This window comes from Cynocephalus volans, chromosome 1, assembly GCF_027409185.1.
Source record: "Cynocephalus volans isolate mCynVol1 chromosome 1, mCynVol1.pri, whole genome shotgun sequence".
NCBI lineage: Eukaryota > Metazoa > Chordata > Mammalia > Dermoptera > Cynocephalidae > Cynocephalus > Cynocephalus volans.
Window position 1 is genome coordinate 92818608 of NC_084460.1, and position 16513 is coordinate 92835120.

Sequence of the window (16513 nt, forward strand, 5' to 3'; positions counted from 1 at the left end):
CCGTAAGCAGTAGGCTGAAGCTTATTTGACCACTTTCACTTACAAAAATGGCAATTTCACAAGATTCAAGCTAATATTAATATTCTTTTTATTTACATTGGTATCAGAATCCCATTAGCCTAAACCATTTTACGAAAAGAGCCCTCAGATCTTGGGAACATTATCGTTACTAGCCAAGAAAAGGAAGTAGCTTTGCATGGCCTTGATAGACACTGGGGCAAAGTGAATTTATGCATTTCACCTCAGGAGAGTTTAGAGATGTCCTCAATCCTTCACACATGATCTTATAAAATAAGGCAAGAGATAAAAGCTAAAGGAGGAAAGTAACGTCTGTGATGCTGACATTGTAGTGAGAGAAACAGAGAATCCAAAAAAGAAAAAGAAAAAAAAAAAAAAGAAGCACTCTATAAATATAACTCACATACAATTTGTTAAGGGATACTTTGGTATGTATGAGACAGACCTACATACTGCTGTCGTCTATTGGGATCTCATTCTGTTACAACAGTGTATTTGCAGTTCTAACTGTGCATTATTAAGACAAGTTTAAAACTGACTACTTTGGGTAGTCTAAAAGTCTTTCCATGAGAATTTTTTATCTTTAAGTTTGTATGCTAAATAACTTCTCTGAAAATTTAACCGCAGTCCCCAGTTTTTCAGGATACTCTCAAGTGTCACCTTGACAGTCAGTGATTGAAGGATGAGTCAGGCTACAACTCCCTCCATTAGCAAAATAATAAAGAAGTTACCTTCCATCTGGGTATTTTTAGATTATTAGGAACACAATCAACTTTTTAAAACTTTATTCCAGAAACAACATGTTAATAATGAAAAATTAGAAAAATTCTATATTTTTAAAACTCTGAACGAAAAGTTGAATACCTCTTTGAACGATGTAGACCTAACCCATGAACGAAAATTCCACAAAGGCGGTTGTTGGTGTCATCCCGTTTTCTTCTGGATTTCTCACATCTAGTGCGAAGCCTGTCGTGTAGTTGGCAAGAATAAGATTTTATTAAATCAATGAATGAGGTAAATGAAATTGTAGGTATTGCATTCACATTTGAGCATTTTTTTTTTTTTTTTAGCTCAATAAATTTCTTTTATTTATAAGAAGTTGTTCGGCAAAAATGACCTAGTTTTCCCACCTACAAAATGAGGGGCTGAACAAGGTGTTTTCAGCATGAACATTGCAGTCTTATAAAAAGCCAACTTGGCACTGTCCAGGGAAGAGAGCAAACAGTAGGGATGTCTTAAAGTATTAATGGGTAAGTTAAGACCATTCATGCCTGGCTTAGTTCTGAAATGGCCCTGGGCCACATGTGGCCTTGATTGATGGTGACTTTTTTACTCACCTCTTTGAAACTACTCACAGAATTTTGTCTTAGGGCTTGTGTGTCACTTGTTTAGCTCTCTTGACATGAATCCAAAGGAAGTCATTTATTGGCAAGTACAAATTCTCCCCAATTGTGCCAAAGAGAACTATTCAGAATTATTCATTACCATCTTATGGAAGGTCCAAATTACATTTCTAGGATAGCTGGGGACCTGCCAGTTCACTGGGTTTTATTGGCATTGATTTTATTTTCCCCGGTAATCATCTGCTTTAACTAAACACCTTTGGAATTCCAAATGGAGCCTCTTTATTATTTGAGATCTCTTGAAGAATGGGAGTTTGTTTTTTACATAAAAACATCTTAGGTAAGGAAACATGTTTTGTGGGGTTCATGCTACTAATTTTTCTCTGCTTTTGTTTTAAACACTTGTATTACAGGCTACTGGTCAAAAACCAATGTTATGAAAAGCTTATCTGTTTAGCCTACTTCTAGCTCTGCACTGTCTAATGCAGTTGCCATTAGCCACATGTGGCTATTTAAATTATTAAAATTCAATAAAATAAATGATTCAGTTTCTCAGTTGCACTAGCCACATGGCGAGTAACCAATAGCCACAAGTGACTAATGGCACTTCGTTGGACAAGCACACTATGTAATATTTCTATCATTGCAGAAAGTTCTATTGGACAGCATTGACAAAGACCCTCTACTTGACCAAACGTAAATCAGGCTCCTCTCAGCCTCATCTCAGGTAGGCCCTGACCTTGGCCTCTGTCATTAGTTTAGCAAGAATCCCCCACCTTTGATATTTGATCAAATTCCTCATCCATCTTTGAGCATCGTATCAACCTGGCCTGCCTTCACCAAGAAGCCTGTCCAATCAGTTCAGCAGTAACTCCCTACTCCTGATGTTTCTTCTTAGCACTTGGCCATCTGCTTAACCCTACCCAGCTCCTTGTCTATGAATCCCCACTTTTCCCTGTACTGGAGGTGATGCCTGATTTCTTTCCACTACTGCAAAACCCCCATTGCATTAGTCCCTCTAGAATAAAGTATTCCTTACCATCTTTAACAAGTGTCATGAATAATTTTTTCTGTAACAGCATTATTCTAACTATTTAAAGGATTTAAAATAATCAAGTATTTTAGCTTTTAATTTTATAAATTTCTTATGACCTAAATTGGGGAGAGAATTGACCAGAGATTAATTTTTTCAAAATCTATTTATTGAGTCAAAACAATTTCCCAAGAGGTTATTGTAGTTGTGAAATCTTCTTTCTTGGACATTTAGAGCTCCTGTCTCCCTCTAGACAGGTGATGCTGTAACCAGGAAGGCTCGTGGGAAAACTCTAAAGCTTCTTGGAAGCCTCAGGGACTGCCAGAGAAAGCATCTTCTAAGTCACAGTACATCTTCATTCAAATTAGCCTTCTCTTGATGCTGAAGAATGACTGTACTTCAAAAGTGTATGGGAAGATTTGTTTTATCTTTTAATTCAATTTTTCAAAGACTTTTTGAAGTACCCTCATATTAATTAATAGTATACTAGTTAATTCCTTGATGCTAAGAAATATAACATATTAATATATTAATCAGACTTAATCTATTGAACATATACCAGAGAACTTTAGAGATTCTTGGGAGTTTCACATCCCCTTGGTTGTTTCCCAACATTTGCAGAACAGGACTTATTAGTTCCTAAATGAGCAGGCCACTGGGCCCAACTCTCCTCAGATGCATGCGAAATACACAAAAACTTTAGACCTGTAGCACAGGCAGGTCAGTGTTAGTTGCTATGTGATCAGTATTTTCAAGCTACAGAATTCTACAAAGTCTTTTTGGAATATCACTGCTACAGTATTAATTCAACCAATAATTAATATTCAATGATTTTAAAAAGGCCAATATTCTAGTTTCTCCCTACTCTGATCATTGGATTATCCCATGAAAACAAATATTTTTTGAAAGAAAAAATTCTAGCTTTAAGAAATTTTTAAATTTCTAGCTTTTTAGCTTTTTATTTTAAATAAAAGTCTTTAAGATTTAAAAAATTCATTAAAGAACAGTTGTTTTTAAAAAGGTTATAATCATGACTGTCATAAATATAAAATGAACACATTTGAAAGTTTTGTTTAGCTCATTAATCAATGAGAGAATCAGTAAATGTTACAGCCAATTCAAAAGAGAATCCAAAAGCAGACAAATATATTAGCCTATCAGAAATGCTGAAATAGATGGGCTTAATAGATGTAAAACTGGTCAGTATCCACAGGGCAATAATCAGTGTCATTCCACTATACATGTGTGCTGTGCCTTTTTATGAACAAGAACCATGTGCATCACTATCAGTTTTCTACAACTTACAGAGTTGTAAAATTGTTCAAAGAAAAGCCCCAAACTCATAGAGTCTTAACCTAGAAGTATGTGTTTTGGATAATGCATACTTTTCCATTGAAGACACCCAGTAATCATCTTGGCCCATTTCCAAGTCTTTCCTAATTTTTTCTAATAAATTAAATCTTCATAGGTTACTTTCTCCATGGTTCTGCCCTTTTGCTTTACTTGACCATTTCCTCAAGTTCACCATAAGAGGTACCTGAGGAACTTTCCTTTTTGCTTGATTCAGTAGCACAGAAAAATGAACATATGAATAAATATACATACATATATATATATGTGTGTGTATATATATATATATATATATATGTGTGTGTGTGTATATATATATATATATATATACATATATATATCCTGTGGAAAGCTGCAAGTTGTGAGTGTATGGAAAGGGTCACAGTGGGCTGGTAGCTGGAGGGAGAAGCAAAAGAAAGAGAAAAAGAAGGATTGCATCATTTATATCATAATGTCATTGATGTTGCGATTACAGAATTAAACTTCTTTGTAATCTGGTATTTCCTGGGTTCTGACTCCATTGGTTTTAAGAGACAACTCAATTTTAATAACAGCTTTTTTGAAAGAAAATTTAAAAAGGAAAAAAATATACACTTTTTAAAAACAAAACAATGCGTATATTTATTCATATCATGGCATATTATCCTTTCAGTAAGCAAAAGTGTAAATCTAAGCATTAAGATTCTTTTGAGTTGCTTTTGGCCATCATTTATCATATGTATGACAAGATGCTTTCATAGTGCATTTTCTGACTGAAATCTTCCAAGTGCCTTTGTGATTGCAAGTGTAATCTTAAGGCATTTCACAGAACACTGGGATATTATCTACATTTCCATTTGATAATTTGAGTAGTTCACCCCCACACCTCTACCCTCCACACACTCTCCAATTTAATTACATACCTGAGGTTATACAGCTAATTTTAAAAGTTATCAGGAAGCTTTTGAAAGCTTAGCACCTGAGCAATAGTCCTTAGCATAGCATACCTGTATATGGGTCATTCACATTTCCTAGCTTTGAAAACACTGATTTATTCTGGGATTTGGCAAATTCTGCCTTTACGTGTGCTGCTTACACATCCAACAGACAGGGATTTTGTTTATTTTTATTTTTATTTTTATTTTTTCATATATCCCAAAGACAAAAATTTTCTGTTTGCACACATTTATCTACTTGCATGTATCTTCTATTCTTGGGTGCTTTGTAAAACATTTGATTGTTGTTTGACAAGAAAATCAATTGGCTCATTTCTCAAGTGATGAATACCTGCATTATTTACAGTAAATTTACATTGTTCGGGACCCTTTCTCTTCTTTTCTGCATACATAGTATCTGTTCTTTTGATCCAAGATGAAGGAGAAACTCAACTGAGAGAGGCAGCACCAATAGAAATAGTCACGTAAGGGAACAAGGATCAACAAATGGAATAAAGTTCACACTTGCCCAGGCTATGACACTTACACAGGAAATGATGACAATGTCGTAACTTGCCTCTCTGCCTGAGGACTAGTCCCTTTCTTTGGACATTGATTATAAGACTTATTTAAATTTCAGAAAAGTTAAAATTGGGGGAGACAAAGACCATGCATGTTACAATTGAGGAAATTTGCTAAATTACAGATTGTTAAAATATTAATTGTTTCACAAGGTAGTGACTTTTTTTTTTTTTTTTTTTGGACAAAATTGACAGATTTTCCAGCATCATTGTTGCTGATCTAACTTAAGCCTTTCTGTTAGTAAATCAGAAAACTAAGGCCTAGAGATTTTCACTTGTTCCAAATTTCACCAAGTAAACTAGTACTAATCAAAGTTAGCAGTGGTTTCCAAACACCCATGATAAAGTTTTCACCAATCTATAGCAAATGGAAAAAAGTAATGAAATTTTATAAGTTTAAATATATCCACTTGAAAGGACAGTCGTATTTTCATGTTGAAGTGTCCATTCTTTTATGTGATTGATGTGTTCATTCTTTTTTTCAGTTTTAAGAGGCATTGTCTTCATTGTTTTGCCCCTACCCTGATGTATTTACTTGGTAAAATAAAAATTTAGCAACCTGTTTGTTTCCTCAGTTAAAAGAATTGCTAGTCCTTTATATCCAAAAGTCTGAGAATTAACTGGCTACAGGATTTCTAAACATTGTTCTTTGCATTAGGCATTTCTCCTCAGTTATTTCCTATGGCTTTTTTTTTTTTTTTTTTTTTTTTTGCTGGAAGAAAGGACCTCCTTCAGCCATTTTTCTCAGCTACTAAAGAGCACCTCCCTTTTTTTCTTAACTTACAGTTATGAAACCAGTTTTTAAAATTTCATATAATTGAGTTATCAAAAAGTGACAAGATGCATTTATGAATAATCAATTTACTTATAAATAAAATTAACTACCAGAGAAGTTAAAAATAAAAATGCATCTTTTTTTTATAACACCTGGCTTTTAGTTTTGTGATTTCTCATACCTCGATCACAAGAAGATTTGGTTTCCTGACCTGTTTTAACGAGGTGTTGTCTAAAGTAGTATATACATAAATATATGCACACAAACTACCATATCACTGGCAACAAGGAAGAGCGATGCAAGAATTAATGGTAGTTTAATTATTGCTCAACTATTTGTAATTTTTTTACCAGCACAGCACTATCTGGTACTGCAAGCCCTTGTTTTTATCTAAAGGCATTTTATTCAGTAGCTTGAAAATAATAAATCTCCAAAGTAATGCTCCATGCGAGAGTAACTCAGTTGAGAATGTGTTGATTATTATGATTAATAGTGGGGTCCTGGCATTTTGTAGACTAATGTTAATACAGTAACATTTGGGTACCGCCTTTTGTGATTGTTCAAGGTGATGTAGTTGTTGTTAATGCATCACATGTCCAGCCATTGCATTGTGCCAGCATTGGTGACACTGCCACTTTGTTTAGCTGAAAAGATGGTCTCAGACTCAATGAAGAAATACTTTATCAAAGGGAACAAAAAATAGAAATGATCTACTACCTCTGGGCTCAGATTAAATTAGTCTCAAGAACTTAGAAGTGGCGGCTACTCTTCCTGTTTCTTTGATGCAGCATCGTGGAACTTTACATCTAATGCTGTATTAATCAGCACATATTTACTTGACACCTACCATGTGTATACATTAGGTACTCATTAAGTATATCGTAAGATATACAAAGATGAATACCCTTCATTTGTGCCTTCATAAAGCCTAGGAAAGGAGATGATACATGTATGAAATTATCTGTAATAGAAGAAAGCAGTGGCATATACTACTGGAGAGGGAGAGACAAAAATGCACCAATATTTCAGAGGAGGGGGAGGTTGCTGTTTTAACTGAAGAACCAGGAGGGTATTCATGAAGGAGATGAAAGAGGAACAGAACCTTGAGGAGTGGTTAGGATTTGAACATATGGAACTGGTAGCGGGTAGTTCCCAGAAGGGAACTACACAAGCCAACAGCAGGAGAGGGAAGTCCTGGGGTATGTGTTGCAGACTGGCAGAGCAGCTGTGCTCTTGGCACCTGGTTTCTGTCCCAAAGTGGCCTGAGCAACAGAGACTTCCTTGCACCAGTGTACTTCATTTCCCATTAGCAGGTTGTGAGAGTTCACATTTACATACAGACTGAGTCATACCTTCCTTAACAGGGGAGAATTATTTGAACCTTAACACAAAAGCAGAGGCTTGGGAGAGACTGGGAGAGGACATTGGAATTTTTTGCCCACCCCCACAAAAAAAGATATTTCTAACCCTAAAATGTGAAGGACTTACAAAGTGACCAGGCAGTTCTCTGAAACTGGAATGACAAATATTACAGGACTGATCAGGATCTTCTGACTCAAAAGTCTGTTGGAAACACACTGCTCTTCAGTTATGTATCTGCACTCTGTTCATTGAGTAATGAAGACTATTAATGCTGGACCCTAATTAAAATACAATTTTCCAAATATATTAGCTCAATATCACGTTACATGTTTTTTTTAATGATGTATTAAAAAAAAATCAAGAACAAGTAAATTACTTAATTGTTTGAATAAACATGCAGTGCTTACAATAACAAAGTGGGAGAATACAAAGAAAAGAGAGACTCCTGTCCCCAGTGTGTTCAAGTCAGGTTCTTTGTGGAGAGATATGGCTTCTGGAATACTCCCATGCTGAGAGGCAGAAATATTATTCACAAATATCCCATCACTGATGTTGCTTTCTCCTCCTAAGAGAAAATGTAGCCTCGGTGCCCTTCGATTTAGTTTCAGAACCAGGTAAGCCTGAAATTTAGAAATATTCATTTAAATAGAATCACCACTTCATTGGTATAAGCTGAGATGGTAACATAAACCTGAGTATGAAATGATAATGTGGTGGCAAGAATTCAGCTTCATTCTCAACCTTGGAAGGGGTCCCCTCCCTGCCCAGAGATTATCACTGGGAGCAGCAGTCACACAGGGAACCAATGTGTAAGGAACAACCACACAAGAAGGTTCTCCGTCTGCTCCTTCTTTGGGTTTCCACTTCCTGTGGGCTCTGTTGCCCGGGCTGAATTAACTGGGACTTGTAGCAGGTGTGTGTCAGATCTCTTCCCACCAGTTGGTAACCCAGCTGCAAGGTGCATTAATTTTATAAATTGTATGAAATGGATGTATTAGTCTGTTACTGTTGCTTATAACAGAATACCTGAAACTGGGTAATTTATAAAGAAATGAAACTTATTTCTTACAGTTTGGAGGCCAAGAAGTTCAAGGTCCAGGGAACACATCTGTTAAGGGCCTTCTTTTACAGCAACTCAGGGTATCACATGGCAAGAATGGGCTGAGCAAGATAGAACTAACCTCCTCACTTGCTCTCCTTTTAAAGCCATCAGAGCTATGACCATTATTCCATGAATGGATCAGTCCATTCACAAGGGCACAGTCCTCACAATCTAGTCACCTCTTAAAGGCCCCACCTTTCAAATTCCATAATTGGATTTCCCACCCTCTTAACACTGTTACAATGGGGGGAAACATTTAACCCTTAGCCATGGATAAAGCAGCGTTTTCAAAAGCCTAACTTTATTAGTTCTTCCTAAGCCCTGTAAATATCTTCCGGTTTTCATTATAGTTGTCCTGGACCTATGTGGTTTAGTGGAAGCTAGAGTAAGTTGGTTCAAAATTATGAACAAAATGTATGTGTCAAGGCTATGAAAAGTTGATAAATTATCTTTACCAAACCACCATAATTATTTGTTATATATGTAACTATACATATTCTTAACCCCATGAAGGTGAGGACCATCTCTTACCTTGTTCCTGAGAGAATCTTCACAACTTATCAGTGTTATTTTGACTGTTAATTGATTTTTTAAAAGTAGTACCTTCCAACATATTTTTAATGGGGCTTTTGTTCTAGAGATATTAAACACATATTGACTATGTGTTTAAAAACCTTTCATTTGCTTTACAACTTTTGCCAAGAAATAATTATTTTTAAGTTTAACTTTATTTCTCTGAGATAATTAATAATTAATATGTAAATTATTGTTTTCTAGGCTTGAAACTATCCCAATATGGCTTTCATTGGACTCTTCTCTTTGCTAGTTCTGCAAAGTATGGCTTTAGGGGCCTCTTTCCCTGATGAAGCCATTGCTAAGTTGTCAGTGAATATGTATAATCATCTTCGAGCCACTGGGGAAGATGAAAATATTCTCTTTTCTCCATTGAGCATTGCCCTTGCAGTGGGAATGATGGAACTTGGGGCCCAAGGGTCTACCCTGAAAGAAATCCGCCATTCAATGGGATATGACAGCCTGAAAAATGGTAAGTGTGCTTAAGGTTGATTTCTCAAGACTCTTTAACCATAACTTTGAACTCAGTCATGTTGTCTTATGCTAGAGGCAGCAATACTTACACAGAGTAAGAAACGAGTTCATCAAGATGAGATGACAAGGACAATGATTAGGAAACCTGAGAAAGGTGTTAATTTCTGCCACCATCCCTGGCTAAGTGAATCTAAGGAAATTACATCTTTTAAAAAAAATTATTATTGTTTAAATAAACTCCATTTTTTGTTTATCCATTATGATAAACAGAAGAGGGAGAAGCATATATTTATCAATTATCAAACAAATAAATGAAAAATTACAACTGTGATGAGTGCTATAAAAAAAGCAACATGGTTCTCTAAGAATATCAGAAATTTTTGCTTGAAATAAACTTTATCCTCATTGTTTAAATAGTATCCACGAATTTGTTAGAAATGTTAAATGTTATATTAATAAATATTATTATTATATTAAATGTTCTGTTATCATAAAAATTAGATGTATTGGGGGAAAGTTTTAGCCAAGAGGTACTTTGTAATCCCTTTGACATGATGTATTATTTCTATTTTAGTGCTTCTAATGTACATGAGAATTAATTCATTAAAAAGCTAACAACTAAAACAGTTTCCAGTGGATTTTCCAGTTATAAGACTTTTGAAAGTCTAATAAGAGTGGAACTTAAAGAAATACCTTGAATTTCAGATAATTAAACTTAATTCTTCCTGATAATTATAAAATATAAGACTAATTTAATGAAAATAATCTGAGTACTTTGAAAGAACACAACTAAAAAAAAAATCTCTGCTTTGTAGATTCCAGCAAGATAATAATGAAATGAAAAATAATATCAGTTGATAATATTCAGCTGCAAAAGTTAATTCGAACATCTAGAGATAGCATGAGTATTGGAGCCTCCTTACCATGTCAGTGTGGGATTAAGGCTGGTGTTTTTCTGTTCGGCCCCTGTTCTGTTAATTTCCCTTGCTGTGTTTTAATGTTTTTCCACTCTTCTTAATCTTTTACCATGTCTGTTCCACTAATAAACTTGTCCATTTTTATCTTGCAGGTGAAGAATTTTCTTTCTTGAAGGATTTTTCTAACATGGTAACTGCTGAAGAGAGCCAATATGTAATGAAAATTGCTAATTCCCTTTTTGTGCAAAATGGATTTCATATCAATGATGAGTTTTTGCAAATGATGAAAAAATACTTTAATGCAGAAGTAAATTATGTGGACTTCAGCCAAAATATAGCTGTGGCCAACCACATCAATAAGTGGGTGGAGAATAACACAAATAGTATGTCATTTGGTTCCTCTCTTTTTCTACTAGCTTAGTTTTAACTATCTTTATTTCTGAAAATATTTGTTCCTTTACTCCTTTTCCATTTTGAATGTTAGGTAACATTTAGTTGGGTATTTAATAATTATTTTGTATAGATAATGGTCTATATTAAAAAATTGTTTATGGGGCCGGCCCGTGGCGCACTCGGGAGAGTGCGGCGCTGGGAGCACAGCAACGCTACCGCCGCGGGTTTGGATCCTATATAGGAATGGCCGGTGCACTCACTGGCTGAGTGCCAGTCACGAAAAAGACATATGAATGCACATTTGAGAAAGAAGTGAAATTTAGGGGATGTATAGAATTTCAGCACTGATAATCTGAAATCTGTGCTCTCTGATTGATGGGTTTCCTCTGTATAGTAATCTTAACTACTGAGTGGAATTTCTCTTGAGGCAACTATTTAATAAATTAGTTTTTGGATAGAATGGTAGTTGGTAGCTCTCTTAACAGTATAATTAAAATAGAATGAGAGAGTTAAAAATTAGTGTCTTTGTTAGCTTTTGAATCACAAAACTTAATTGGTAATCAAAAAATTTGTATGAGATTCATTTAAAAAGACCATCCCATTTAAGCCCAAAATAAATGGGAAGGAATTAGAACAAGATGCATTTATTTTAAATTTTATTTCTAATTCATATTTTTAAATGTATTTCAGTTTTCCAAGTGTTTCGTATTTTACCATTTTATTTTCCAATTCTGCCAGCAAAATAATTGATGTTAGATTCTAAAAAATGAGAACATAGTCAAAGAAGATTCCTATAGCTGTTCATTAAATAAAGTCATTTTGTCAAAACTCCCAAAATAATGTTAATCTAAAATTTTATGTTGGAACAAAAAACCTGATCAGACACCCTATATCCAATAATTCCCCAAATGCTGAGGCACCTTCTACCTTAAGAAGTGCTATGATTAATAAAATGAGAGACTACAGAGCAAATTTTGGTCCTATGTTTTTTCAACTATGGAATTAAAATGTAGGATAAAAGATACTTCTATTTAGTTTTTTAACATTCAAAGAATAAATCAAGAATAATAATACACCTGAAATAGATTGAATTGTTAAAATCTGTTTTCAAACTCATTTAGACACTTTTAACAAACAGCAAAGACTTGATATCTGTCAAAATAGATTTGAAAAGGAGCATTTCAAATGATAGAAAATAATCCATCATAAGTTAAATTGGCTTTGACTCATTTGTTTCCACCTACTACTCAAAAGCACTTATATTAGTAGAAATATGTCCAATACACATGGGGGAAAATTTGAATTAGATGATACTTAATCATGTACATTATTCAAGAATAGACTTTGAAACGTTTATTGAGTGCTTACTCAGCGCTGAGTTTTATGTGCATCATTGCAACTAGAAAGTGGTGAAGTTTGAGATTCCATTGTGTGTGGGTCCCTAATTTGTGTCAAGATGTTACCAGGATTATTTTAAATAGTGTAGGTGTTTTAGATGCCCTTAGTTGCTAATTATGTAAATGTGGCGTGTGTGTGTGTAGTGTTTTTTCTTTGAAAATAAGATTCTTTTATTTTTATTATAAATTTGGTATACAGTTCTTTTGGATCACTCTATCAGAAGGTGGTTTGATAATCTTTTGGTCCCCCTTCACCTTCCAATTTAATATGAATTTTCATCTGTTCATTTTTTCCTAAATAGATCTGTTGAAAGATTTGGTATCCCCAAGGGACTTTGACACTGTCACTCATCTGGCCCTCATCAATGCTGTCTATTTCAAGGGGAACTGGAAGTCACAGTTTAGACCTGAAAATACTAGAACCTTTTCTTTTACTAAAGATGATGAAAGTGAAGTCCAAATTCCAATGATGTATCAACAAGGAGAATTTTATTATGGTAAGACAGTTTGGCTTTTATTTCTCTCTTCTTGTAATATATCAACAAACTGCTAAGAAAGAACAAAAAATATTCGTTACTCAAATGCTTTGTCAATCTAATTAAATTTCCTAAATTTTTGTTTTCAATGGCCTCTATTAAGATACCAAGTGAATATTATGTACATTGATAGTTTTCCAACATGTTTCTTTAATTTATAAAACTGATCACACCTAAAGAATGTTTTTATTCATCTGAAAATACCTGGCATTGTGCAAGAACATTCTGGTTTACCCCCCAAAGTCACTGGCTTTGGGATGGTTTTCAGTGAACCATATGTTCCACCAACCACTGGATTTGGGCTCCTCACCACTTTTTGAATTACAAGACTTCTTCTCATGCAAATACTTTTTTTTCACCTTACTTTAAAATTTTGATTTCAGACTTACGTATGTATGGCCAAATATAATGGTTCATTCATAGTTCATTCATTGAGAGCCTGTAATTTGTAATACAACTCCTTGGCATTATTTTCAAAGATGTTTCATTGGTCTCTTCAGAAGTTTAGGGTATTATTCCTTCCTATGCACTATATTGTATTGTAATAATTTGTTAAATTGTAAGCAGCAATGTAATTTTAAGACAAGTGTATTTTAGAACTAATAGTTTATTATACTTAAAAGTATGTTGTAGTAAAAGGCTATAATCACAGCTAACGAGGTTAACAGTCAAAAATAAAAAAAGAAAATACTCATGCATATAAAAACCAAAATGTTTAGTGTGATGTCTAAAGGACCTAGATTAGTTATAGAAAAATATTCATAACAAAAACATTAAACTTATTTTTAAGAAAAGGGGAAGTTTTAGGGTTGCAACAGAACAATTTGTTTTAAAGACTTTTTTTTTTTTATACAAGCCTAGTTAATTTGGCTAAGTTCATAGAGCACAAAACTAATTAACTCATTTACCTAATTACCTAATTTGGAAATCTTAATGATCACAAATACACTAGATAACTACTGTAGAATGCTTAGATTTCATTTTGCCTGGGCAATCTTGGCCTCAAAACTTATAGTTGTGGTGTTAATAGAGTGGTCAAATTTTTCCATCTTAGAAATCAGGTGGATATTGGTAAATGTGATTTACTTCCAACTTGGAGGCAGGGCTTTATTTTTCTAACCAGGTTTTTCATTGTTTCTAATAATATCCTTTAAATGTATTGAATTATTTTATTTAAAAATAAAAAGTAAGCCTAGAGAACACTTACAACAAATGTGAAATGATTGTGGAAATTATATAAATCCTTCAGGGCTCAGGATTCATTTGAATTTCAGGGCTTGTTTTCAAATGAAACCACTTTTTCTCAGATGCTATAATTTCTCATATTTTACATACTATTTTGGAATAAAGTTATAACAAGTTTCAAACTTTTTTTAAGCTTTGATATGGACCTCTTATGACCTTTCTTTTCTTTTTAGGGGAATTTAGTGATGGCTCCAACGAAGCAGGTGGTGTCTACCAGGTCCTAGAAATACCATATGAAGGAGATGAGATAAGCATGATGCTGGTGCTGTCCAGACAGGAAGTGCCACTGGCCACTCTGGAGCCACTGGTCAAAGCGCAGCTGATTGAAGAATGGGCAAACTCTGTGAAGAAGCAGAAAGTAGAAGTATACCTGCCCAGGTGAGAGGCTCCTGTGTGGCCCCTCCCACAGCATGGAGAGAGGGCCATCGATGAAGGTCTGGCCCAGAAAAATTCTTGCTGCTGCTTTTGAATTTTAAATCTTGTGCTACTCTTCTTTTCCTCCTCTTCCCCTAGTAACCTCTTCCTCCTCTTTCTCCTCCTTCTTTTCCTTCCTTTCCTTCTCCTCCTTTGCCTTATCTTTCTTTTAGTATTTTTTCAGGCTCTCACGGTCCTGCCCAGAGATACACATTCATTTATTGATTCATTCAGTACTATTCAACACTATTACCTAGTTTCAGATATGATTCAATATTCTTAGTTTCGTTTTAGAAGACTTTTCATTCGATTGTCTCTGAGTATAATCTGCACTGATAGTCTTCTGTATTTTGTTAATATTTAAAGTTGATTATAGCTGGGGAAAAAACAATCGTTGACATTGTTGGAAGAACCACAAGCAAGTCACTGTGTTAGGTGTTCCGGTGCAACCACAGATAAACAGGATGAAGAGTTCTGCTCAAAATCCTCCCTGTGGCTGAAAGAATAAAATCCATGCAAGGCTTTTAATGTCCTGACTCCCATCTACTTCCTCAACCCCACTTCTGACTACTCACCACATCAGACATTTTGCAGCAGGTTCTGTCCATGTGCTTGTAGTTATGCCACGTACATTGCACTCTTTTCATGCCTCTGAGTCTCCATTTATGTTTTTGCATTGGCCTAAAATGCCCTCCTTCCATTTCTTTGCCAGACATTGTTTACTTAGCTGTTTAGGGTTTAGCTTTGGCACCATTTCTTCTATAAAACCTTCTGTAAATCAGCAGCCTTGATGGAACAGGTGACCTTCACCTTAGCCTCACTTATGCACCTCCCTGTTATTACCCATCACCACATCACAATGTCATTAACTTTTTGTGGGTCTCGCTTTTCATCTGTAAGTTCTCCTAGGGTAGAGCCAGATCTGCCCCCCATAATAGGGACACTAAGTGTTTATCAAAAAAACCCAACTGAAAATATTTATTCTGTTCTTGAATACCTTAAAACCTAGTGGGGAAGGTAGACCAGCAAACACATACATGTTTATAAACATAATGTGTAAATTTTAGGCTAGAAAACAAGACACATCAATAAACAAATATATATATGATAAATATGTATGCGTGTTTATATACGTGGAAGTACAGCTCTAACATGATTTCACATTAAGAAAATTGTTAATCCCTGGTAGTTTAGTGCTAAGAAAAAAAATAAAAATAAGTAAAATAAATTTTTTTAAAAAGAAAATTGATCAATTTTTTAAAATGATTAATTACTATGAGCATTAAAAGCTGATAAATTAGACACTAGTATTAAAGCTGAATTATTAAAAACTCACTCACTCATATTTATTCTAATTTTAGGAATTGTCATTTAAAAGTTACAAAAAATGTAAATGTGTATTTTTCCAAAAACTTAGCTGATAGTTTGCTTATGTTAATAAGGGAGATCTATTTGGAATTATAGATAATTTTGGCTAGAAAATTATGTTATGCTTTATATTCATTATAGACCATTATGTTGTGGTATATATTCACAATATATAACCATACGTAATATATAGCCATACCTTTCTTAGTCTAAATATAAAAATTAAGATAATTAAAACCCAAATGGTTGATTTTTTTCCTTCTTGGCTAAAATATTTAGCATACATAACTTTCATGACAATACATTTATATAGAAACATTCCTCTATGAGTCTATTCTCAAGAAGAGGTAGCCAATGAATACCTAAAAAATAAAGCACAAAGTTTTTTTAATATCTGTTAATTGACTTTTACATACTTAATACTCATATATGAATAATGTATCTTAACTCCAAAGAACAATTTACTTTTGAACATTAATAATAATTTTATTAAAATTAATATCTAAATCAGGTCTAAACTTGTAAAGCATTTAGTTCATGTTAACCCCTATATGATGACTTTTTAACATTAATTTTATATTTTCCTTGCATTTTATAGGGAATTCCTTTTGATTATGTGAGAAATCCAGTACAGTGTTAATACTTCCCATATTAAATTCTGTGTGTTAAGTGCAGTGTCTCTAAATGCTTCCATTCTGTGAGGATGCAAAGTTATTTA

At 34.1% G+C, this 16513-nt stretch overlaps 1 protein-coding gene across 1 annotated transcript in view; it reads left to right on the forward strand.

The window, feature by feature from the left end:
* SERPINI1 (serpin family I member 1) overlaps nucleotides 1-16513 on the forward strand; it is a 63626-nt gene that overhangs the window by 32001 nt on the left and 15112 nt on the right. Inside the window, exons 2-5 of the mRNA XM_063077457.1 lie at nucleotides 9256-9523; nucleotides 10595-10825; nucleotides 12535-12729; nucleotides 14187-14391. Coding sequence (XP_062933527.1) covers nucleotides 9274-9523; nucleotides 10595-10825; nucleotides 12535-12729; nucleotides 14187-14391 — 881 coding nt within the window. The 5' untranslated portion in view covers nucleotides 9256-9273. The remainder of the gene's footprint in view (nucleotides 1-9255; nucleotides 9524-10594; nucleotides 10826-12534; nucleotides 12730-14186; nucleotides 14392-16513) is intronic.